Source organism: Crinia signifera, chromosome 6, assembly GCF_055691185.1.
Source record: "Crinia signifera chromosome 6, ASM5569118v1, whole genome shotgun sequence".
NCBI classification, from domain to species: Eukaryota; Metazoa; Chordata; class Amphibia; order Anura; family Myobatrachidae; genus Crinia; species Crinia signifera.
The window spans coordinates 25,642,026-25,668,473 of record NC_139222.1 but is presented as its reverse complement, the minus strand read 5'-3'; the positions used below and the strand labels follow the sequence as shown (position 1 = coordinate 25,668,473).

Sequence of the window (26,448 nt, the reverse complement as noted above, 5' to 3'; positions counted from 1 at the left end):
CCTCCTTACCGGTCTTCCCAAGAACAGACTCACACCGCTACAATCCATTTTGAATGCTGCTGCGAGACTGATCTTCCTGGCTAGCCGTCTGCTGATCCGCTCTGTCAGTCCCTCCATTGGTTGCCTGTATATTACTGCATTCAATATAAAATACTTCTACTTACATACAAAGCCATTACTCTGACGACATCGACCTATATCTCTTCACTTATCTCAAAATATATCCCCCACCCGACCTCTCCGCTCTGCACAAGATCTGCGTCTCTCATCCACACTCAGTACTTGCTCCCACTTACACTTGCCGGATGTTTGTCAGGCAGCACCCACCCTATGGAATGCCCTACCACGCACATTAAAACTCTCCACTAGCCTCCTAACTTTCTAGTGTTCCATGAAAACTCCCCTCTTCAGCCAAGCTTATCATATTCCGGAACCCCCACACAACCTCCCGTAGCAATCATATCTAATTACATCCCATCAGGACTGTCCTGTAATCTGGTGAGACTGCCATGCTATGGAATCCCAGCCTTATGTATCCCTCCTATTATCCCTATAGATTGTAAGCTTGCGAGCAGGGCTCTCCTGCCTCCATGTCTGTTTGTTTCTACCCAGTTTGTTTAATCACTGTTGTCTCCAATTGCAAAGCTCAATGGAATATGCTGCGCTATATAAGACACTGCAAATAAACAAAATACATTATTAACAGAGAGTTTGAATGATGATCTTCATTAGAGAACCCATATCTTCTCGTTTCCTACATTGGCCACTGAATTGCAATAATAAAGGAGGGAGATAGGACTTTTTATATTTCAATGAATAAACACAAGGCAAATAATAAAATCCGTTTATTGAATTGAAGACGCTGAGCAACAATATATGAATAGGAGAATTGCACTTGGCACATTGGATTCCCTGCATGTGCTTTCTTCCTATGCGCAATATCACGGCCTGTAGGAGAGTTCCACAAATGACAGACATGATCCCGTCCTATGGCAATGGCGCACATTACACCTATGTCTGCGGTGGGAAATGACAGAACATGTTACTACACTGTGTGACTGGTGCTTCCAATGACTCTCCCTACCATCAGTGACGCTAACAATCCTTGTTGTACACTCTGGCCCTGCTTCGGAATTGCACAGATCCCATGATGCTCGGCAGCTGTGCATGTGTCGGTATACACAACGCTGAGCTGTTATATGCTGTTAGCAGCCGGACAGATCTCCTCTTGCTGCAGAGCGGGTGTAAAGTACTGTGGGAGGGCAGGATGAATTGGGGCTATTCAGGGTTGTGCGCATACAGAGAGAGATTTCCTTGTAAAAGAAGCTCATTAGTGTAATAAACGTTCCACACACTCAGAATGTGCAAATTATTATGGTTTCACCTTTGTGAGTCCTCTGATCTCTAACAAGACTACGAGGGTTATTCTGGATGATTAGCAAGGCTGCGAATTTGCAGCCTTGAGAGTCCACCAAACCCCCGCCTTGTGACTGGTGGCCCGGCTACCACCCATTTGTGAGGGCGATTCGCTCGCGGGGCCTGCGAATGGATGGTACACAGTAACATTCATTCGCGACCTCGGGGGACCCTCCCACATCATTCGATGGTCGACGAGCCTCGAATGAGGGCAAAGGCACACGCAAATTAAAGTTACCCTCAAGTCACTTATATATGCGTGGACACTCAGGAGAAAGTGGGCGGCCAGCTGACAACCGGTGATGTCAGCTGCCCGTCCCATCAGCATGATAATGTCCAGCATTCTGGACATGATCATGCATATGGGCATTCCCATATGCAAATGAGCCAGCCTGCCGCCCCTCTCCACCCCCCACCCGCACACTTGGGTGTGTGTGACCGGCTAACACCCGGCTTAGGCACATGCACAGATATGACCCTGCGTATACACCCACCATCAAAGCCCTTGCAAAGATTTCGGTCCAGATCAAAAGCCTTTGTTTTGATAAAAAATACATTTTTCAAACTAAATGCATGGAAATGGCTTCTCCCCTGTGTGAGTTCTCTCATGTCGGACAAGATTTGACTTATGGGTAAATGATTTCCCACAATCAGAACATGTGTGAGTTCGCTCATATATAACAAGAGCTGATTTCCGGTTAAAAGATTTCTCACACTCAGAAAACGGAAATGGCTTCTCACCTGTGTGACTTCGCTCATGTATAACAAGAGCTGATTTAAAGGTAAAAGATTTCCCACACTCAGAACACGGAAATGGCTTCTCACCTGTGTGACTTCGCTCATGTATAACAAGAGCTGATTTAAAGGTAAATGATTTCCCACACTCAGAACATGTAAATGGTTTTTCTCCTGTGTGAATTCTCTCATGTTGGACAAAATTTGACTTCCGAGAAAAAGATTTCCCACACTCAGAACATGGAAATAGCTTCTCCCCTGTGTGAGTTCTCTCATGTATAACAAGAGCTGATTTAAAGGTAAAAGATTTCCCACATTCAGAACATGGAAATGGCTTCTCACCTGTGTGAGTTCTCTGATGTCTACCAAGAGCTGATTTAAAGGTAAAAGATTTCCCACACTCAGAACATGGAAATGGCTTCTCCCTTGTGTGAGTTCTCTGATGTCTAACAAGATCTGATTTCTGGTTAAAAGATTTCCCACACTCAGAACATGGAAATGGCTTCTCCCCTGTGTGAGTTCTCTCATGTATAACAAGAGCTGATTTAAAGGTAAAAGATTTCCAACACTCAGAACATGGAAATGGCTTCTCCCTTGTGTGAGTTCTCTGATGTCTAACAAGATCTGATTTCTGGTTAAAAGATTTCCAACACTCAGAACATGGAAACAGATTCTCACCTGTGTGAATTCTTACATGTGTAGCAAGAGCTGATTTCTCGGTATAAGAACATGGAAATAGTTTCTCACAATTGTGAGTTTTCTGATGTCTAATAAAAACAGACTGATTTATAAAACATGTATCACACTCAGAACAGGTAAATATGTCAGCACCTGTATGAGCTGCTCTATGTGTAGCAGTATCTGAGTTACCAGGAGAATAGTCCTCAGAATCAGAAGTATCAGGTGATGTATCTGCACTGTGAGGCACTGGCTGTATATTTAGGGTAATGGAGGTGTCTTCTGGAGAATCCTGTGTGTTGTTATCTTCTGTTTTATAATCTGGAGACAGAATAAGACGTCCCTCCGAGGTATTCCTGCTTCTGTGTCCATCTGCTGGAAATAACATACAGATATAGAGATATCGCTCTTCCCCTTTCCCCTCACCCATTTCATACTATTAGTGAGTACAAGTTATTCCATTATAAATACTTTCCTACAGTACTAAATATCATGCAGCAAATAATGGGATTTATGTAGACGAGGTAACCCTTATTATATTAGTGCATTGGGAGACACTGAGGTATTGGGAGCCGGCAGTGTAAGGGAACTGTAAGACTGGGTGTCACTATTCTGCCTAACAAAGCCCCTAAAGACAGAATAGGAGTAAAGTGTCAGCCGCGCTGACTGTTGTGCTGCTGCGGCACCACCACAACAGAGTCCCGGCGGCCTTAGAAGGGTGGCCCGGGCAGGCAGCGTCACGTCCTCCTGAGGCACATCACTTCCACCCGGCCAAGGACGCTGTCAAACATCAGCCCGCATCGCCTGGAGGTTGTATAGCAACCAGGGGATTCCGGGCGGCGCGCGCTCAGCCTCCTGAAACAAAATAGCAATTATTGGTGGCTGGTCTGGCGGCGGCTGATTGGCTGCAAGATCCTTTTTAAGGGATCTGGCCCAGCTCAGCCCCGCCGGTGATATTGTTCATTACAGTGTGTCTGCAGCACGCTGTTGTCCCGGTCCTGCAGTGTCTTGGTGCTGTGTAATGCTGTGTAATCCTATGCAGCCGTGGCCCAGTCATTTGTCCAGCCGTCATCTTAATGCTGTCTGCGTCCAGTCACGGTCTTGTCCTGGTCCAGTATATTCCGTCCTGGTCCAGTCTTTATCCGGTTCCGTCTTGGTCAGCATATTTCCATCCAGTCCTGCCAAGTCTCTACCGGTGTGCACATTACCATCCTGAGCTGCCGGAGGGTTCGGTCCCGGTCACGTAAGTGCTCAAGTGGACCCTGGTTCCTTCTCTTTTTATTTCTACGGGCAAGCTGCCCTTTATCCTCAATTATTTTTATTATTGTCCTAGTCCAGCTCTCCGTGATTCGGAGAGGCCCACAGCTGTGGGTTTATGCCTGTTTAGGGGTACCGTTACTTTAAGTGTACAGTTTTATGTTGGCGTGCGTCTCGTTTGGTAGCACCCCGTTATTAGTTGGTCCGGTGCCTGTGACTTGGTCACACTCCCCGTCCTTGGCCTGGTGCCATTAGCCAGGGTGTTCAGTTCAGATAGGCCCTGTTAGTAAGATCATCCTCTTGGTCCTGTCTCTGACGGCTGCCGTAGATTTGTACCATCATTAAACCTGGTTGCATCGAGGTCGGAGCGGTCCTAACTCGCTCCTTCGAACACAGCGACTAAATCTCAATCTACGGTCACATGCTTGAGAAGGCCAATAGAGTGAGTGTAGGGTTTAGCAATGGCCATCCTAAACAGCGGTCCCGGCTGAGGGCTCTGCCCACCACCACTGCTTGCACGCACCAGCGCACGTTACATTATCACCGGCCCAAACAGATTATATATAATATACCTGTTTAGTCCGCGGGTCCTGGTGGTCGTGGGATATCCTCATCATGAATCCCACTGCCCCTACGTTAGACGCCCAGGTTATGGGTCTAACACAAATGGTTCAGGATTTGTCCCTCTGGGATACCAACGAGGAGAGAGCTCCTTCGGTAGTGGCACCTGAACCAAAGATGAATCTGCCCAACCAGTTTTCGGGTAGTAGAAAAGATTTTTACAATTTTAGGGAGAGTTGTAAATTACACTTTCATCTGCGACCTAAGTCCTCAGGGTCAGAGGCGCAAAGAGTGAGTTTGGTGATTTCGTGGTTACAGGGGGACCCACAGACGTGGGCTTTTGGCTTGCCCTCTGATAGCCCTGTGTTAGCCTCAGTGGATAACTTCTTTAAGTCTTTGGGTTTGCTTTATGATGACCCTGATAGGGAAGCTTCTGCGGAGTCCCATTTACAGGCCCTGAGACAGGGAAGGGATCCAGTAGAAGTGTACTGTACGGAGTTTCGCCGGTGGGCGAATGACTGTGGTTGGAACGATCCGGCTTTGCGTAGCCAGTTCCGGTATGGGTTGTCTATTACCATCACAGACTGTTTAATCCAACATCTGGTGCCTGGCTCATTAGATAAACTTATGGAGTTGTCTATTAAAATAGACCATCGGCTCCGTCACTCTCTCGCCCCATACCATTTGTTATGAATACCTCGGATGATAGCGAAGAGCGCATGAACTTGGGGTCCATTCGGATCACGCCAGAGGAAAGGGCTCGGAGGAACAGCGCTGGTCTTTGCCTGTATTGTGGCCGTAAGGGTCATCAATACCGTTCTTGCCCTAGCAAATCAGTAAAAGATCAGGCCAAGTGGGTGAGGAGGAGATTCACTTGGGCCTGAAATTATTCTCCTCCCATAACTCTCTACTGATTCCTACTACCCTCACTTATGGGGAGGTTAGTTTTGATTGTGCCGCTCTTGTCGATAGCGGCCCAGCCTGCAATATTTTGGACGCCGCTTTAGCCGAGAGACTCGGCATCCCCGCTATTCCTTTAAGGCAATGTATCATCATGAGAGGATTAGATGGTAGCTCATTGCCCAATGGGGAGATTTCTTTTCCAACCCCTAACTTGCGGCTTACTGTTGGTTCTCTTCACAAGGAAGAGATTTATTTTCTTTTTTCCCGCTGGTCTTGGGCCATCCCTGGTTGGTCCAACATAACCCACAGATTAATTGGAAAGCTGGGGATATCGTTCAGTGGAAATCCAGTTGTTTTGGTTCTTGTATTGATACCTCCTTCCTCCAGGCCTCGGTCTCATTGTCTGCTATCCCAGCAACCTACTCGGAATATGCAGATGTGTTTTCCAAAGGTAAATCAGACAAGCTCCCGCCCCATCGTCCATACAATTGTGCTATCCAGCTTAACCCCGATGCTCCATCACCTAAGGGTAGGCTTTACTCTGTCTATTCCTGAGACTAAGGCCATAAATGAGTACATCCAAGAAAGTTTGAAGAAGGGGTTCATTCGCCCGTCAAAGTCGCCACTTAGTGTAGGGTTCTTCTCTGTGGTCAAGTAGGATGGGTCCATGCGCCCATGTATTGACTTTCGGGCTTTAAACAAGATTACGGTGAAGAATGCGTACACTCTCCCTCTGATCTCTGTCCATTTCGATCAGTTGAGGTCCGCCGTGTTTTCTAAAATTGATTTGAGGGGAAGGGGGGCATCCTCAGGCATCCTGACGTGGATCGTCCTTTTGTGGTGGGGATGGACTCTTCCGAAGTGGGAGCAGGAGCAGTGCTGTCGCAAAGCAACCCCAAAACCCAGGTCCTTCATCCTTGCGCATATATGTCGAGGAAATTCTCTGAGGCTCAAACCATCTATGATGTTGGTGACAGATAATTATTAGCAATCAAATGGGCCTTCGATGAATGGAGGCATTGTCTAGAAGGAGCCAATCATCAGCTGTTGGTTCTTACCGACCACAAGAACCTGCAATATATTGAAGCTGCTAAAAGGCACAATGCCCAGTATGCCCGCTGGCCTTTGTTCTTTACTTGCTTCAATTTTGTGATTACATACAGGCCTGGTCCCAAGAATGTTTGAGCAGATGCTCTGTCCCAATGCTTTATTCCACAGCATGCAGGTCAGGAAACTGCTGCCCCTATCATTCCTGCCTCTTGTATACAGGCTGGTCTCAGTTTGACCCTGGAGGGGCTCATTCGCCAGGCTCCAGCCCAGACCCATAATGGTAGTTTATTTGTGCCAAAGACGCTTAGGCGGAAAGTCCTTATGGAGTTCCTTGACAGCAAGGCATCCTGGAGTCCATAAGACCATGGACTTGTTAGCCCGGGTTGTGTGGTGGCCAGGAATGTCCAGGACATCAAATATTTTGTTCAATCATGCCCTGCTTGTCCCAAGCATAAGGTTCCTCGGTCTAGGCCTTTTGTAGAACTGATGCCCTTGGCCATCCTGTCAAGGCCATGGTCACACATTGCCATGGACTTTGTGGTAGGTTTTCCAGTTTCAGCCGGCTGTCAAACCATTTGGGTGATCGTTGAAAGGTTTTCCAAAATGGCGCCTTTTGTGGCACTGAAGCAATTGCCTTCAGCCAAAGAATTGGCCTATTTGTTTCTGCGGCATGTCTTTAGGTTGCATGGATTGCCCTCTGACAGGGGTCCACAATTTTGGAGATCGTTCTGTGCTTCGCTTAAAATCAAACTGAGTCTGACTTCAGCCTTTCACCCTCAAGTCTAATGGGCAAACTGAGCAGCTGAATCAGTCTCTGAAGCAATATCTCCACGTTGCAGAACGATTGGGTGGATTGTCTTCCCATGGCGGAATTTGCATATAACAATGCGGTGCATTCGGCCTCCAAAGTGTCACCCTTTTTCGCAGTTTATGGTTACCATCCCCAGGCTAATTCTTTTCTATAAGCTTCTTCCTCTGCTCCATCTAGGGCCTTTTGTTTTAAGGCTACATGGAGAAAGATACATGATGCTCTGAAGGAGACAGCCTTCAAAGAAAAGGTGTTTGCGGATAAGTCTAGACGTCCTTGTCCATTCAAGGTTGGTGATTTGGTCTGGTTATCGACCCGGAATATCAAATTGCATCAACCATCGGAAAGGTTTGGGCCAAGGTTTATAGGCCCGTAGAAGATCATTAAGAGGGTTATTCCAGTTGCATTCTGTTGCTCCCCAAGTCCCTCAGGATTGCAAACACCTTTCATGCTTCTCTTTTGAAGCCAGTCTTCTTCTCCCACAAGTTCCCTCCTAAGGTTATCAGAGGAATCCCTTCTGTGGATGTGCAGGGACAACAGGAGTTTCTTGTGGAGAAAATTCTGGACTCCAAATTTGTTTGTGGTTCCCTTCAGTTTTTGGTCCATAGGAAGGGGTTCGGGCCAAAAGAGAGATCGTGGGCTCCGAACAGAGATGTTCATGCTCACAGCCTCAAGAAAAGGTTCTTTCAGGAATTCCCTCATAAGCCTGGGGGTAGAGGTTTCCAAACCTCTCCTCAAGGGGGGGGGGGGGGTACTGTCAGCCACGCAGCAGAGTCCTGGCACCCTTAGAAGGGTGGCCCGTGCACTTCCACCGGGCGGTGTCCGGGCAGGCAGCACCATGTCCACCCGGCCGCATTATCTCCGCCCGGCCGGGGGACGCTGTCAAACATCAGGCTGCGTCGCCCGGAGGTTGCATAGCAACCAGGGGGTGCCGGGCGGCGCGCGCTCGGCCTCCTGATACGAATTAGCAATTTTAAGGGATCAGGCCTAGCTCAGCCCCACTGGTGATATTGTTCATTACAGTGTGTCTGCAGCACACTGTTGTCCCGGTCCTGCAGTGTCCTGGTGCTGTGAAGTCCTGTCCAGCCGTGGTCCAGTCATTTGTCCAGCCGTCATCTTGCTGCTGCCTGCGTCCAGTCCTGTCCGGTCTCAGTCCAGTCTTGGTCCTGTCCTGGTCCAGTCTTTATCCGGTTCCGTCTTGGTCAGTGTATTTCCATCCAGTCCTGCCAAGTCTCTCCCGGTGTGCACATTACCATCCTGTGCTGCGGGAGGGTTCGGTCCAGGTCACGTAAGTGCTCCAGTGGAGCCTGGTTCCTTATCGCTTTACTTCTACGGGTGGTGGCACCCCGTTATTAGTTGGTCCGGTGCATGTGACTTGGTCACACTCCCCGTCCTTGGCCTGGTGCCGTTAGCCAGGGTGTTCAGTTCAACTAGGCCCTGTTAGTTAGATCATCCTCTTGGTCCTGTCTTTGACGGTCGCCATAGATTTGTACCATCCTAAAACCTGGTTACATCGGGGTCGGAGCGGGCATCACTCACTCCTTAGAACGCGGCGACTAAAGGAGAAGCCTAGCACATTGCAATCTACGGTCACCTGCCCGAGAAGGCCAACTGAGTGAGTGTAGGGTTCTGCCGTGGCCGTCCGAAACAGCGTTTCCGGCTGAGGGCTCTGCCCACCACCGCTGATTGCATTCACCTACGCACGTTACATAAAGAACAGGGGAGAGGGAATAAAACAATATTCAGGAATGAGAACAACAGTGCTTAAAGGAAAGGCATAAGGGATGCCCCAAAACTGATCCTAACGGCAAGCTGGCATCTCTGGTTTAGCCAAACTGGTAACATTTGGTAAGAGCTGCACTGAAGAGCAGGTGACAGCCCAGCACCCCAGCTTAGCAGAGGTTCCGTACCACACCATCCTAGCTGCACACACCTGTCTCTTGGTGCCCCAACAGGATTAGGAACAGGTAGGCTTGATACAAGGTAATCCTGGTAACAGTTATCCACTTGATAATGCTGATCACAGGCTAACCAGCCTCTCCTGCTGTTATCATGCAGAACCAGCAGGTCATCCATCCAGTGCAAATCCTGGGTCTTATGTACATAGCAACCAAAAGTGGTCTAAGCCAGCAAGCTGAAGCCCAACTCCCTGATACAGGGTCTGGTGGTGCAGGTTCTCCCAGGGAAATTGCGGTACTGTGGATGACCATTTCATCCTTCTGTCTCCCATCTGCCCAGTGCCTCCCCTTTCTGGTGCCAGTATAGGCGGCTCTGGCTCCTTCCCTGGTGGCAGCAGGGAGGTGTGTGGTGCTCTGTGAAAGATTTATAGGGACAGGTGCCAAACATGTATCTTCATGTTGGTGCCACATTAGTACCTCTTCCACAGTAGGACATCTGTAGGCACTAGCCAGTGGCAGAGGTTTAGGCTTACCTCCTGTACTACGGCATCCATTCTGTAATAGTCCCGCTGTTAGTCCCTGTGTTCTGCTCTGGTCCATCTGACAAGTCTTTGCTTACTCCTATGATACTACTCTCAGTGACTTCTCGGTGTGACCTCTGGCTGTTCTCTGACCTGATTCTGGCTGTCCCCTAGTATTGTACGGCCCATCTGGTTCTGACCTAATCCCATTACCTACGCTATAAAATGCCCCACAACCAGTCTCTGCCCACAATTCCTTCATACCCACTTACCCGTACCTTGGATCACAGTCAGAGATCCGTGACTTGCACATCAAAACCCTGTTGTGTGAGCCCATTAGGCTACATAGTAGGGTAATACCCCATGTAGTGGTGCACAGAGAGGGTCATGGGTAACACAACAGAGAGAACTATAGGTAATGCCACATGACCTTCCATACCATTGTACCCTGTATACTGCTATTATTCCCGTCCCTTCTACTGATGATGTAGGCGAGTCACTGGAGAACATGGGGGGGGGGGGGGATTGGTCAGATCTCTGTTCTGGTAACAGACAATGATCGAATGCGCAGGAAAAGAAGAGGATAATAATAGGGGCTGACGGCTCGTGTCTCCCTCCCCTGCCATCCCCCTCTCCCACTGGGCAGATACATTCCCCTCATTAGTCTGTACTGACAGAGGAGGGTGCAGGAGTGACATGTCCAAACCATGGCCCTCTAGCCGTTACAAAACTACAAATCCCATCATGCCTTGCCACAGTTTTGCTTTTTAGGGAATGCTAAAACTATTGCAAGGCATGCTGGATTGTGTATTTTCACAACAGCTAGAGGGCCATAGTTTGGACATGTCTGGTGTAGGATAGGAGGCTGCTGTAGTGACAGAACAAGGAGAATATGTGACTCTCTGTAATAAGCAATTATTCCTCACCTGTGCTGGTATCTGTGGGGATTTCCTCCTCCTTACACTGCTGATCACCCCTCACATCCATCTCTTTTCCTTCTGTATCTTCTCCCTTAATGTCAGTCACATCCGTCTCTTCTCTGTCTGTATCTTCTGCCTTAATATCAGTCACATCCGTCTCTTCTCCTTCTGTATCTTCTACCTTCATATCAGTCACATCCGTCTCTTCTTCTCCTTCTGTATCTTCAACCTTAATGTCAGTCACATCCGTCTCTTCTTCTCCTTCTGTATCTTCTACCTTAATATCAGTCACATATGAAACTTCTCCTTCTGTATCTTCTACCTTAATGTCAGTCACATACGTATCTTCTTCTCCCTCTGTATCTTCCGCCTTAATATCAATCACATACGTATCTTCTTCTCCTTCTGTATCTTCTACCTTAATATCAATCAGGCCTCCACCCTAAATAAGAACAGTAAAATATTAGTGTATGAGACACACACAGCTTCTCTACAGATCATGTAGTGAAAACTCACTTGATCCTCCAGTGGGGTCCTGTGAGTCTCCTCTGTAAAGTGCTGGGAATACGAAGGACGGGGACATCTCTCTGGGGTATCTCTGTTACTGGCTCTATCTGTAGGGGATACAGAGTGGTTAAATACACGCTACATATGTACATATCAGATTATCTCCAGTAAAATAGTCATGAATCCCGTAGCCTACAAGGTGACATTACTAACATTTCTATGTATCTCTTTCCATATATCTTGCTGAGACCACTGATCCTGAATGGCTTCCAATCAACTCTTTCCAGAGCTCCAATAGTTCAAACGCAAAAAAATAAAAAAGCCTTGGCCTACGGGAATGATTATACTACATCTAGTAGCTAGTTAATTAGAACACGTAAAGATACCGTCCAATTCTACAAAATGAACCATCATTGTCATCATTGATAAATGTGCCATTGCTTCTGTGCTATAGGAGAGGCAGGAACATGAGGGATATGGTAATGTACACAGACATCTCTAGGTTGTGCAGACCCGAGGGGTCACCAGGTGTGTATATATAAATGTGTATGTGATTATAACTCACCTGTGCTGGTGTCTGTAGGGATTTCCTCCTCCTTACACTGCTGATCCATCTCTTCTTCTCCCTCTATATCCTCCACTGTCATATCACACAGATCTTCACCCTAATTAAATAAATCACACATCTTACTATCACTTTATTTTTACATGTAAATCTCTCTCACCTTCAGCTTCTATTGGTTGGGAATTTATCTCCAAGTCCAGGTTCCCCTCCTCCTCTCCTTAGATGAAAATCTAATTCAGAATACTACAGGAACCCAGCAAACAAATATCACATCACCCTTCTCCTATAACTTTAAAAAATCTTTAGTTGTGCAGGGTGGAATGCAGACCCTGTAACAAACCAGCCTCCATCTAGGTTTTCTTTCTCTTAAACGACCTCACCCCTCTGGCAATAGCAAAAACGTGGCTCAAACTAATCAGACACTGCCTCATCTGAAGCCCACTCACACAGTTCTCTCCACCTCACTCACACCTCCAGGTTTGGAAGCAGACAAGGAGGTGGGGTTGGAATAGTTCTTTACAATGGGTGATTGCACATAACCTCTGCTCTTGGACAGTCCCTATGGACTGACTCTTCTAGACATTGGGGTGGCCACTGGCTGTTTCTTTAGACTATGACTTATTTCTGATCTCTAGAACAGACTTTTCTCACCCCCAGATCAGCACCTTATCACCTGCAAGGTCTCCTCCATTACTAGAACCTCTCTGCTGAAGAACCCTCATATCAGCAGAATTCTGTGTGATTACGCAACAACGTTCCCACCTCTCTGCCAAAGCTAACCAGGCTCTCCTGCTATTATCATGCAGAACCAGCAGGTCATCCATCCAGTGCAAATCCTGGGTCTTACGTGCAGAGATCCACAAAGCAAAATGAAGGCCAACTCCTTGTTATCGGGTCTGGTGGTGCTGGTTCTCCCTGGGTGCCTGCGGTACTGTGAATGACAGGTGCCAGTCTTCTAGTATGGCAACAGTCTCATCCTTCTGCCTCCGGTGAATGTGCACATCCCGCTAAGCTGATATATCAGTGCCGCAGCTTCACCAAACCCCAGCAACAGCCTCTCATCATGTGGTTCCCATTATTCTTCCCACTCCTCACTGATGTGAGTATAAGCCATGACTGCCCACTAAAGCAGCACAATGCCTCCTTAGGTGTACGCAATATAGACAATAATTGGCAGCCATCTTGTACTCCTGACCTCCTTACATACACTGCCATCCACCACTGCTACCGATAAGCCCCGGACACCACAAAGTAACACACTGCCATCTCTCAGCTCAGGCATCTCTCAGCCCTCCCACAATCCCCCTACTAACATCAGTGCCTACTTCCTACTGTGCTCCCTGTCCTCTCCATCCTGTACCCTCACATATCAGTCCATCCCTGTCTCCTGTGCACATCCCAGCCTTACCTATGGTCTCTCTATGCTGCTATAATCCCATCACTATGGGAGCGCGCAGTGATTACTCCTATACTGAGAAACACAAATCTGATCCAAGCTCTCACAAGTTACTGCCCCATCGTTATCTCCATTTCTTTAACACTCACACATCGTCCTGGATCCTCATCATCCTGGCTTTCCTGCCCAACACTCCACAGAGACTGCACTTACTCAGGTAAGAGGAGCAGCGATGGGCCGGGGGGGTTCAGACGAGAAGCAGCGACGGCAGGGGGGGGGGGCAGGAGAAGATCAGCGACAGGTGGGGGGGAGGGCAGGAGAAGAGAAGCGACAGGCGGGGGGAGGGCAGAAGAAGAGCAGCGACAGGCGGGGGGAGGGCAGAAGAAGAGCAGCAACAGGTCTGGGGGAGGGCAGAAGAAACGCAGCGACAGGTCGAGGGGAGGGCAGAAGAGGTGCAGCGACAGGCGGGGGAGGGCAGGAGAGGAGCAGCGACAGGCGGGGGAGGGCAGGAGAGGAGCAGCGACAGGCAGAGGGAGGGCAGGAGAGGAGCAGCGATGGGCGGGGGGAGGGCAGGAGAGGAGCAGCGACAGGTGGGGGAGGGCAGGAGGAGCAGCGACAGGCGGGGGAGGGCAGGAGAGGAGCAGCGACAGGCAGAGGGAGGGCAGGAGAGGAGCAGCGATGGGCGGGAGGAGGGCAGGAGAGGAGCAGCGACAGGTGGGGGGAGGGCAGGAGGAGCAGCGACAGGCGGGGGAGGGCAGGAGAGGAGCAGCGACAGGCAGAGGGAGGGCAGGAGAGGAGCAGCGACAGGCGGGGGAGGGCAGGAGAGGAGCAGCGACAGGCGGGGGAGGGCAGGAGAGGCGCAGCGACAGGCGGGGGGAGGGCAGGAGGAGCAGCGACAGGCGGGGGAGGACAGGAGAGCAGCAGCGACAGGCGGGGGGAGGGCAGGAGAGGAGCAGCGACAGGCGGGGGGAGGGTAGGAGAGGAGCAGCGACAGGCGGGGGAGGACAGGAGAGGAGCAGCGACAGGCGGGGGAGGACAAGAGAGGAGCAGCAACAGGCGGGAGACCAGGACATTAGTAACGATGGGCAGGTATGATAAAGAGATGGTGACAATACCACCATTCAAAATCCCAAAAACCCCTTCTACAGCTTAACCCAAGCCATCCCTTTTGGTAGCCTAACTCCATCCATCCCTTCCCACATAACGCTAATGAGCCGGTAACGTGACCATCACAATGGTGACCGCTGGGATTCTGACCACTGGGATCCCATAAAATGGCATAAATTACCCATGTATTTAAGTGTCAACTGATGGATCCTGTATAACTGGAGGTTGGAAGTTGATCAAAATACTTGCTCAGCACCAAATAGAAATGGACTGCATAGAACCATCAATCTCATGAGTTTATTACATAAGGTTATTTTAACCCTTTCAAGTCCAACATCTAGTCAGGCTCAACAGCCCTAGCGCTGGTAGATCCAATGATGAGACACTTTTAAAATAAGAACATTAACATTGTTCAACATTCACTGTAGACCAATGTAGAGTATGGGACATCCTTAGCCATGTGCTCAATCTGGAGTATACAACACTTACAGATGCTGCCTACTGAGCACTGTAATGGAGGGGATGGCGGTCTGCACTGTAGTTGCAGACGCGCGTTTCGCTCAGCTTTATCACACTTTGATAACTTACACACAATTAAAGGAGTGATATTTAAATTAATCTACTAAGTGTGCTGTAATGTATTGTGTGTGTTTTAACTGTGACTGGATGTGAAAAAAAACCCCATCAAAACAGCCTAATTAATGCCCATTAGTATAAATATATATAACTAACCCTTATACTATACAGTGCAGGTTGTACAGCACTAAGACTCCTGTACGGCTAATATCAGGTCACACAGCGACACAACATTATGCAGTACAAATAAGTGACAAATCATATGGGATCAGGATCTCAGCCAACAGGAACAGGAAGTTCTAAATCTCAATGGATCCCAGTAAGTAATGTAGATTGTTGATATTATTGTAGATATTTTATTATTATTTATTTGCAGTGTCTTATAAAGCGCAGCATATTCTGTTGCGCTTTACAATTGAAAAAAACTGTGATAAAAAAAGCTGGGTAGAAACAAACGGACATGGAGGTAGGAGGGCCCTGCTCACAAGCTTACAATCTTTCGGGATAATAGGAGGGATACATAACAATAGGATTCCATAGCATGGCAGTCCCACCAGGTTACAAGACAGTTCTGATGGGATGCAATTACATATGAATGCCATGGTCAGGAAGCTGGGAGTTTGTTCTTCTGTTCCCCTGATTCTGCATGGTCCTTCAGTGTGTTCTGCCTGGATTTATTCAGCCTGCAATCATTGTGTGTGTGAAATTATGGTCAGCTCTCCCTAATTAGACACCTGAGAGACTGCTGTAACCCCTTTAGCTCCCTACTAGCAGTGGTTCAGCATTCTCCATTTGAATTCTCACTGAGGGGTAGATTTATTAAGCTCGGTGAAGTGATAAAGGGGGAAATTTACTAAAGGAAATTTGTAAAAAAAATAGGTGTATTTGTATCCAGAAATACACTTATTTTTGACATTTACTATCCCGAAAATACGGCTATTCGTATTGACAGAACATCAATACGAATTGCCGTATTTTCGGGATAGTAAATGTCAAAAATAAGTGTATTTCTGGATACAAATACACCTATTTTTACACCTATTTTTTACAAATTTCCTTTAGTAAATTCCCCCCAAAGTGTCTGGTTTTTATCACTGGCCAATCAGCTCCTAATGATTGGCCGGTGATAAAAACCAGACAGTGGGCGAGATTTATTGTGTTGACCGTTTTTCCGAAAATGCGATTTTTGCTCAAATCGCCCTGTATCGCCGTTTTGTAAAATCGCTTTTTTTTCCAGAAATCGAATATTTAATGAGGTGTGTATTCCGGCATGAAAAGTGCGAGAAAGTGCGATGTAGGGCGATTTTCGGGATGAAAAGGGCGATTTTTTTAAAATGTGCGATTTTGTGATAAAAAAGAAATAAAAATTGGCGTGATGTCCCCCCTCCTGTACATAACCAGCCCCGGGCTCTTGGACCGGTCCTAGTTCCAAAAATACGGGGGACAAAAAATCTGGGGGTCCCCCGTATTTTGAAACCAGCACCGGGCTCCAACAGCCCGCAGTGTCATGCCACAGCCGGGGGACACTTTTTACACAAGGTCCCCCGGCCGTACCATGAGCACCATGGCTGGTCAGCCTTGGACGGGGTACCTGGAGGAGTGGGGACCCCCCCAATAAAGGCCCCCCCCCCAGGCTTCACCCGTCCAGGGCTGAAGCCCGGGGCTGTCACCGGCGTCCCTGGCCATTGGACGCCGGCCTGATATGGTTAAATTCACATTCCTAACATTGCTTAATACAGGAGAACTACAAGTGCCAGCAGACCTCCCCCGCATGCTGGGACTTGGAGAACCACAAGTCCCAGCATGCAGGGCATTAATGGGCCCGCTGGGACTTGTAGTCCACCTGTAAAAAGAATGTTAAAATAAAACACACACACAGAGAAGTAAAACTTTATTACACACACACCTCACTTTTACACCGCTATACATACCGATCCAGGATCCAGCGCTGGTCTCTCTGCAGCAGAGCCGGACAGCCCGCACTGACAGCGGGCTGACCGGCTTTCTCCGATGCAGCTAACAGCTTCTGTCGCGCTGTCCCAGCGCGACACTGGCTGAGAGCGTCTCCGGCTTATGTGTCTCCATGGAGACGCATAGCTCAGCCAATCAGGGCAATAGTATAGTAGGGTGTTTTTGAGTCAGCGTCTCCCCACTGGCGGAGGTCACGACACAGGAAAACAAGAGGCTGGGTAGTGATAGGGGTGTGTGGGCATAAGGGGGACTAAAGAGGAGGGTGGGAGACACTGTGCAGCTTCTGCCAGTGGGTGAGGGTCCAGCGTGGCAGTACAGGAGTACAGGATGGTGGCCCTGAGCCAGTGTCTTCTCCTACTGGGTGGGAGTTAGGGTGCATGAGAGCAGGAGGCTGGGCTATGAGGCATGATAGGGGCATGTGGGCAAAACAGCGTCAGCGACACCCCAGTGGTGGAAGTTACGGTTCAGGAGAGCAGGAAGCTGGGTAGTGATAGGGGTGTGAGAGTATACGGGGGACTAAAGAGGGGCTTAGGGGTGCCGTGAATTGCGGGAGGTGCGCGGGGGGTGCCGCGAATCAAGGGAGGGAGGGGGCACAGGTGTCCACGAATCGTAGGAGAGGGCGGGGGTCCGCAAAGCGTGGGAGGGTGCGTGAATCGCACGAGGGGGTTGCGAATTGCGGGAGGGGGGGTGCGCGGGGGGGTGACGTGAATCGTGGGAGGGGGGCGTGAATTGCAGAAGGGGGGGTGCACGGGGGGTCAGCGAATTGCGGGAGGGGGGGCACGGGGCGCGATGAATCACCTAGTTGGTTATATATTCTTGTAGCAGAATGGTAGGATGTTGCTGTCATTCAGAATGCATTTACATAAACAGTAATAGTAGCAGTAAAAGATCTGACTTAAAGCACCTACAGTAAAACAGAACAGGTGTTATATATAATACAAAGAATTGGTTGATGATGTCTAGGTTGACGTGCACATAGTTGTCACTGGAAAATTTTTTACACATGTAAATGTTGACATAAGTGTGGCACCTCATTGGTGTCCATGTCGACACATGAGAATGAATATGAAAACATTCAAAAAAAGAATAATAAATCTTTAAAAACTCATCTCAACCTTTTTCATTGTCGACCATAGCCGTGTCAGTGTTTTGCATGTGCCATTTAATCCTGGGGTTGCCGTGAATCGCGCGGGGGGGTGAGGGAGGAGGTTAGGGGTGTCCACGAATCATGGGAGGAGGGGTCGTGGGTGGATGCCGTGAATTGCAGGATGGGGTCGCGAGGGGGTGTGGGTGCCGCGAATCGTGGGAGCGCGGGGGGTTGCAGTGAATCGTGGGAGGGTGGGTTGCGGGGGGTGGGGGGCACCGCAAACCACGGGAGGGGGGGCTGGCGCGAATCGTGGGAGGGGGGGCTGGCGCGAATCGTGGGAGGGGGTGCCGCGAATCGCAGGAGGGGGGTGTCACGGGGTGGGGCCACGAATCGTGGGAGTTGCGGGCGGTGACGCAAATTGCTTGGAGTGTTCTGCGAATTGCGGGGGGTGCCGGGAATCGCCACAAGAAAAAATCAACACAGAAAGGTCAACACATTTAATGTTGACATAAGTGTGGCACTCCATTGGTGACCATGTCGACACATGAGAATGAATATAAAAACAATCTTAAAATGAAAAATAAATCTTCAAAAACTTATGTCAACCTTTTTCATCGTCGACCATAGCCGTGTCAGTGTTTTACATGTGCCATTTGATCCTGGGGTTGCTGTGAATCGCGGCGGCTGGGGGGGTGTGCCATGAATTGCGGGAGGGGGGTGGGTGCTGCGAATTGCGGGAGGGGGGGTGCGGGGGTTGCAGCGAATCGCGGGAGGGGGGGAACGGGGCCGGAGTTTTGCCGCGAATCACGGGAGGGGGGGGGGGTGCCGGGAATTGCAGGGGGGACGTGGGGGGTGCAGGGGGGATGGCGCGGGGGGTTGCAGCGAATCGCAGAAGGGGGGACGCGGGAGCAGGGGGGTAACGGGGACGGGGGAGCGCGCGAATCGTGGGAGGGGCCCAGTGAATCGCTGGAGGGGTGGTGGGAATGATGGATTGATTGATCGGATGTTTAAATGTCTTACATGCTATTAAATTTTTGCAGGTAGTGCAACTGAGGCATTTGTAACAACCCGGCAATTTAGTGAGAAAATTGGATGGTGGTGGTGGTGGTATATCAAAGCCAGTGATATCTGCATGTACAACACGATCTTTAATGTTGCGGCCCCTGGTATAACAAGCCATAGGCCTTTTGTTTTGTAATCCAGGTAGAGAGCTGTCCGTTTTGATTATCGGCCAAAGAGCCTTCCCATCAAACACATCCTCACGTGTTTAACGACACATGTCGTGTACTTATTATTCTGTCCATGCCAATTACATTATGTTGGTAAGACCATCCGTACAATCCGTGACAGAATGGCCCTGCACCGATCGGCAATCAAGAACGCTATCCAGAGTAAATCGGCCGACCAACCTGTGGCCCGTCATTTCTTGGAGGCGGGTCATCGGATCACCGATTTAAAATTCATTTTAATAGATCATGTTCCCCCTTTTCGCCGTGGAGGCGATAGAGATGGAGCCCTCCTCAAATTGGAATCCAGATGGATCCATAGGTTACAAACCAGCAAACCTAATGGTTTGAATGAACGCTTCAATTGGAGTGTCCTTTATTGACATTATCAGTCTGCACAGGTCTTGTTATGTGTTATATCCCTGCAGCAGCGTTCTGCTGACACCGCTTCGCTTAGCATGTTATTACTCTCAGTGTGTTCAGCACAGCTCCCATTGGGCCTTATTTTGGTTCACTCTTTCTGACAAAATCCTTCTTAGATGGACAATACTATGTGCACTGCAGGGGGGCAGATGTAACTTGTACAGAGAGAATTAGATTTGGGTGGGGTTTTACTTCAAAGTGAGATCTATATTGAAGTGTAAAAATAAAGCAGTCAGTATTTTCCCTGCACAGAAACAAAATTACTCACCCAAATCTAATTCTCTCTGTACATGTTACATCTGCCCCCCTGCAGTGCACATGGTTTTGTCCATCTAAGAAGTATTTTGTCAGAAAGAGTGAACCAAAATAAGGCCCATTGAGCGGTCTGTTTTTTCTATACGCACGTTGTTGTTTATATTGGTTGCTTGGTTACACAGGATGACGTCCGGTGGCTGGGGGCGTCAACTACACAGGTCTCCCAGGCTACTCTGTTACGGCCCTGTCATAGGGGAGGGACGGCGTGCACCCGGCCACCGGACGGACCAGCCTGGTAAGTGTATTTATATCTTTGCTGTTTTCACTCGTTTCTTGTTGTATCGCATGTCATGTCTTGATGAAAATGCTGCCATAGCATTGAAACGTCGACCACTGAATTGACATGTTACTCATATGATATTTCGTATATAAAAGTCTACTATTTCTACCAAGCCCCCTAGAGTGACACCGTTTCTTTCTGATATATATATATATTTATTACATTCAGTCTGCATCAGATAAATCACGTGATTTATCTGTGACGCAAATTGGATGTAAAAAATGGCACATCAAGTGTCAAATTGTATGTAGGCCTCCTGGGGAAGTTGAAGTGAAATAAGATGCAATTTTAGAGGTCAGATAAACCTCATAGTGTATGGGGGCCTTAAGTCAGTGTATCTGTGTAAGAGATGATGTGCCGTATTACTGCGTACCATCTGTAAGTCAGTGTATCTGTGTAAGAGATGATGTGCCGTATTACTGCGTACTATCTGTAAGTCAGTGTATCTGTGTAAGAGATGATGAGCCGTATTACTGCATACCATCTGTAAGTCGGTGTATCTGTGTAAGAGATGATGTGCCGTATGACTGCGTACTATCTGTAAGTCGGTGTATCTGTGTAAGAGATGATGTGTCGTATTACTGCGTACTATCTGTAAGTCAGTGTATCTGTGTAAGAGATGATATGCCGTATTACTGCGTACCATCTGTAAGTCGGTGTATCTGTGTAAGAGATGATGTGCCGTATTACTGCGTACCATCTGTAAGTCGGTGTATCTGTGTAAGAGATGATGTGCCGTATTACTGCGTACCATCTGTAAGTCAGTGTATCTGTGTAAGAGATGATGTGCCGTATTACTGCGTACCACCTGTAAGTCAGTGTATCTGTGTAAGAGATGATGTGCCGTATTACTGCGTACCATCTGTACGTCAGTGTATCTGTGTAAGAGATGATGTGCCGTATTACTGCGTACCATCTGTAAGTCAGTGTATCTGTGTAAGAGATGATGTGCCGTATTACTGCGTACCATCTGTACGTCAGTGTATCTGTGTAAGAGATGATGTGCCGTATTACTGCGTACCATCTGTACGTCAGTGTATCTGTGTAAGAGATGATGTGCCGTATTACTGCGTACCATCTGTAAGTCAGTGTATCTGTGTAAGAGATGATGTGCCGTATTACTGCGTACCATCTGTACGTCAGTGTATCTGTGTAAGAGATGATGTGCCGTATTACTGCGTACCATCTGTAAGTCAGTGTATCTGTGTAAGAGATGATGTGCCGTATTACTGCGTACCATCTGTAAGTCAGTGTATCTGTGTAAGAGATGATGTGCCGTATTACTGCGTACCATCTGTAAGTCGGTGTATCTGTGTAAGAGATGATGTGTCGTATTACTGTGTACTATCTGTAAGTCAGTGTATCTGTGTAAGAGATGATGTGCCGTATTACTGCGTACCAACTGTATGTCAGTGTATCTGTGTAAGAGATGATGTGCCGTATTACTGCGTACCAACTGTAAATCAGTGTATCTGTGTAAGAGATGATGTGCCGTATTACGGCGTACCATCTGTAAATCAGTGTATCTGTGTAAGAGATGATCTGCCGTATTACTGCGTACTATCTGTAAGTCGGTGTATTTGTGTAAGAGATGATGTGCCGTATTACTGCGTACCATCTGTAAGTCAGTGTATCTGTGTAAGAGATGATGTGCCATATTAGTCCCATATTACTGCGTACTATCTGTAAGTCAGTGTATCTGTGTAAGAGATGATGTGCCGTATTACTGCGTACCATCTGTAAGTCAGTGTATCTGTGCAAGAGATGATGTGCCGTATTACTGCGTACCATCTGTAAGTCAGTGTATCTGTGTAAGAGATGTTGTGCCGTATTACTGCGTACCAACTGTAAATCAGTGTATCTGTGTAAGAGATGATGTGCCGTATTACGGCGTACCATCTGTAAATCAGTGTATCTGTGTAAGAGATGATCTGCCGTATTACTGCGTACTATCTGTAAGTCGGTGTATCTGTGTAAGAGATGATGTGCCGTATTACTGCGTACCATCTGTAAGTCAGTGTATCTGTGTAAGAGATGATGTGCCATATTAGTCCCATATTACTGCGTACTATCTGTAAGTCAGTGTATCTGTGTAAGAGATGATGTGCCGTATTACTGTGTACTATCTGTAAGTCAGTGTATCTGTGTAAGAGATGATCTGCCGTATTACTGCGTACCATCTGTAAGTCGGTGTATCTGTGTAAGAGATGATGCGCCGTATTACTGCGTACCATCTGTAAGTCGGTGTATCTGTGTAAGAGATGATGTGCCGTATTACTGCGTACCATCTGTAAGTCAGTGTATCTGTGTAAGAGATGATGTGCCGTATTACTGCGTACCATCTGTAAGTCAGTGTATCTGTGTAAGAGATGATGTGCCGTATTACTGCGTACCATCAGTAAGTCAGTGTATCTGTGTAAGAGATGATGTGCCGTATTACTGCGTACCATCTGTAAGTCAGTGTATCTGTGTAAGAGATGATGTGCCGTATTACTGCGTACTATCTGTAAGTCGGTGTATCTGTGTAAGAGATGATGTGCCGTATTAGTCCCATATTACTGCGTACTATCTGTAAGTCGGTGTATCTGTGTAAGAGATGATGTGCCGTATTACTGCGTACCATCTGTAAGTCAGTGTATCTGTGTAAGATGATGTGCCGTATTACTGTGTACCATCTGTAAGTCAGTGTATCTGTGTAAGAGATGATGTGCCGTATTACTGTGTACCATCTGTAAGTCAGTGTATCTGTGTAAGAGATGATCTGCCGTATTACTGCGTACCATCTGTAAGTCGGTGTATCTGTGTAAGAGATGATGAGCCGTATTACTGCATACCATCTGTAAGTCGGTGTATCTGTGTAAGAGATGATGTGCCGTATTACTGCGTACTATCTGTAAGTCGGTTTATCTGTGTAAGAGATGATGTGCCGTATTACTGCGCACTATCTGTAAGTCGGTGTATCTGTGTAAGAGATGATGTGCCGTATTACTGCGTACCATCTGTAAGTCGGTGTATCTGTGTAAGAGATGATGTGCCGTATTACTGCGTACCATCTGTAAGTCGGTGTATCTGTGTAAGAGATGATGTGCCGTATTACTGCGTACCATCTGTAAGTCGGTGTATCTGTGTAAGAGATGATGTGCCGTATTACTGCGTACCATCTGTAAGTCGGTGTATCTGTGTAAGAGATGATGTGCCGTATTACTGCGTACTATCTGTAAGTCAGTGTATCTGTGTAAGAGATGATGTGCCGTATTACTGCGTACCATCTGTAAGTCAGTGTATCTGTGTAAGAGATGATGTGCCGTATTACTGCGTACCATCTGTAAGTCAGTGTATCTGTGTAAGAGATGATGTGCCGTATTACTGCGTACCATCTGTAAGTCAGTGTATCTGTGTAAGAGATGATGTGCCGTATTACTGCGTACCATCTGTAAGTCAGTGTATCTGTGTAAGAGATGATGTGCCGTATTACTGCGTACCATCTGTAAGTCGGTGTATCTGTGTAAGAGATGATGTGCCGTATTACTGCATACCATCTGTAAGTCAGTGTATCTGTGTAAGAGATGATGTGCCGTATTACTGCGTACCATCTGTAAGTCGGTGTATCTGTGTAAGAGATGATGTGTCGTATTACTGTGTACTATCTGTAAGTCAGTGTATCTGTGTAAGAGATGATGTGCCGTATTACTGCGTACCAACTGTATGTCAGTGTATCTGTGTAAGAGATGATGTGCCGTATTACTGCGTACCAACTGTAAATCAGTGTATCTGTGTAAGAGATGATGTGCCGTATTACGGCGTACCATCTGTAAATCAGTGTATCTGTGTAAGAGATGATCTGCCGTATTACTGCGTACTATCTGTAAGTCGGTGTATTTGTGTAAGAGATGATGTGCCGTATTACTGCGTACCATCTGTAAGTCAGTGTATCTGTGTAAGAGATGATGTGCCATATTAGTCCCATATTACTGCGTACTATCTGTAAGTCAGTGTATCTGTGTAAGAGATGATGTGCCGTATTACTGCGTACCATCTGTAAGTCAGTGTATCTGTGCAAGAGATGATGTGCCGTATTACTGCGTACCATCTGTAAGTCAGTGTATCTGTGTAAGAGATGTTGTGCCGTATTACTGCGTACCAACTGTAAATCAGTGTATCTGTGTAAGAGATTATGTGCCGTATTACGGCGTACCATCTGTAAATCAGTGTATCTGTGTAAGAGATGATCTGCCGTATTACTGCGTACTATCTGTAAGTCGGTGTATCTGTGTAAGAGATGATGTGCCGTATTACTGCGTACCATCTGTAAGTCAGTGTATCTGTGTAAGAGATGATGTGCCATATTAGTCCCATATTACTGCGTACTATCTGTAAGTCAGTGTATCTGTGTAAGAGATGATGTGCCGTATTACTGTGTACTATCTGTAAGTCAGTGTATCTGTGTAAGAGATGATCTGCCGTATTACTGCGTACCATCTGTAAGTCGGTGTATCTGTGTAAGAGATGATGCGCCGTATTACTGCGTACCATCTGTAAGTCGGTGTATCTGTGTAAGAGATGATGTGCCGTATTACTGCGTACCATCTGTAAGTCAGTGTATCTGTGTAAGAGATGATGTGCCGTATTACTGCGTACCATCTGTAAGTCAGTGTATCTGTGTAAGAGATGATGTGCCGTATTACTGCGTACCATCAGTAAGTCAGTGTATCTGTGTAAGAGATGATGTGCCGTATTACTGCGTACCATCTGTAAGTCAGTGTATCTGTGTAAGAGATGATGTGCCGTATTACTGCGTACTATCTGTAAGTCGGTGTATCTGTGTAAGAGATGATGTGCCGTATTAGTCCCATATTACTGCGTACTATCTGTAAGTCGGTGTATCTGTGTAAGAGATGATGTGCCGTATTACTGCGTACCATCTGTAAGTCAGTGTATCTGTGTAAGAGATGATGTGCCGTATTACTGTGTACCATCTGTAAGTCAGTGTATCTGTGTAAGAGATGATGTGCCGTATTACTGTGTACCATCTGTAAGTCAGTGTATCTGTGTAAGAGATGATCTGCCGTATTACTGCGTACCATCTGTAAGTCGGTGTATCTGTGTAAGAGATGATGAGCCGTATTACTGCATACCATCTGTAAGTCGGTGTATCTGTGTAAGAGATGATGTGCCGTATTACTGCGTACTATCTGTAAGTCGGTTTATCTGTGTAAGAGATGATGTGCCGTATTACTGCGCACTATCTGTAAGTCTGTGTATCTGTGTAAGAGATGATGTGCCGTATTACTGCGTACCATCTGTAAGTCGGTGTATCTGTGTAAGAGATGATGTGCCGTATTACTGCGTACCATCTGTAAGTCGGTGTATCTGTGTAAGAGATGATGTGCCGTATTACTGCGTACCATCTGTAAGTCGGTGTATCTGTGTAAGAGATGATGTGCCGTATTACTGCGTACCATCTGTAAGTCGGTGTATCTGTGTAAGAGATGATGTGCCGTATTACTGCGTACTATCTGTAAGTCAGTGTATCTGTGTAAGAGATGATGTGCCGTATTACTGCGTACCATCTGTAAGTCAGTGTATCTGTGTAAGAGATGATGTGCCGTATTACTGCGTACCATCTGTAAGTCAGTGTATCTGTGTAAGAGATGATGTGCCGTATTACTGCGTACCATCTGTAAGTCAGTGTATCTGTGTAAGAGATGATGTGCCGTATCACTGCGTACCATCTGTAAGTCAGTGTATCTGTGTAAGAGATGATGTGCCGTATTACTGCGTACCATCTGTAAGTCAGTGTATCTGTGTAAGAGATGATGTGCCGTATTACTGCGTACCATCTGTAAGTCAGTGTATCTGTGTAAGAGATGATGTGCCGTATTACTGTGGGTACTTGTGGAGTATCACGGCTCCCATCGTATGCCATATGTAGTGGCATACGATGCGATGCGATTTTCACTGATTTTTGAGCATTTTTGGTCAAAAATCGTATGCGATCGCATCGGATGCCATACGATGCGATGGCATACGTTTTTAATCTTAAATGCATCCAAATGCATTTAAATTATTATGAAACATGTTAATTGGCCCCCAAATGTCATTTTTCACTGTGTACCACCCCCAATATCAACGCCAACCCGAAGCGTGGCGAGGGGCGGCGGTACGCGTCCTACGACCTTTTCATACCCCCACTATCCACGTCGGCGTGGAGTTGAGAATAGAAAGTGTGGCGAGCGCAGCGAGCCCGA

The 26,448-nt window shown here is 47.4% G+C and overlaps 1 protein-coding gene across 1 annotated transcript in view; it reads right to left on the bottom strand.

Moving 5' to 3' along the window:
• The window catches only part of LOC146009552 (uncharacterized), a 485,071-nt gene that overhangs the window by 47,494 nt on the left and 411,129 nt on the right, over positions 1-26,448 (bottom strand). The window contains exons 9-12 of the mRNA XM_083149997.1: positions 11,820-11,919; positions 11,264-11,361; positions 10,754-11,189; positions 1,985-3,204 (exon numbers count right to left, since the gene is read on the bottom strand). Of these exons, the coding sequence (XP_083006123.1) occupies positions 1,985-3,204; positions 10,754-11,189; positions 11,264-11,361; positions 11,820-11,919 (1,854 nt within the window). The remainder of the gene's footprint in view (positions 1-1,984; positions 3,205-10,753; positions 11,190-11,263; positions 11,362-11,819; positions 11,920-26,448) is intronic.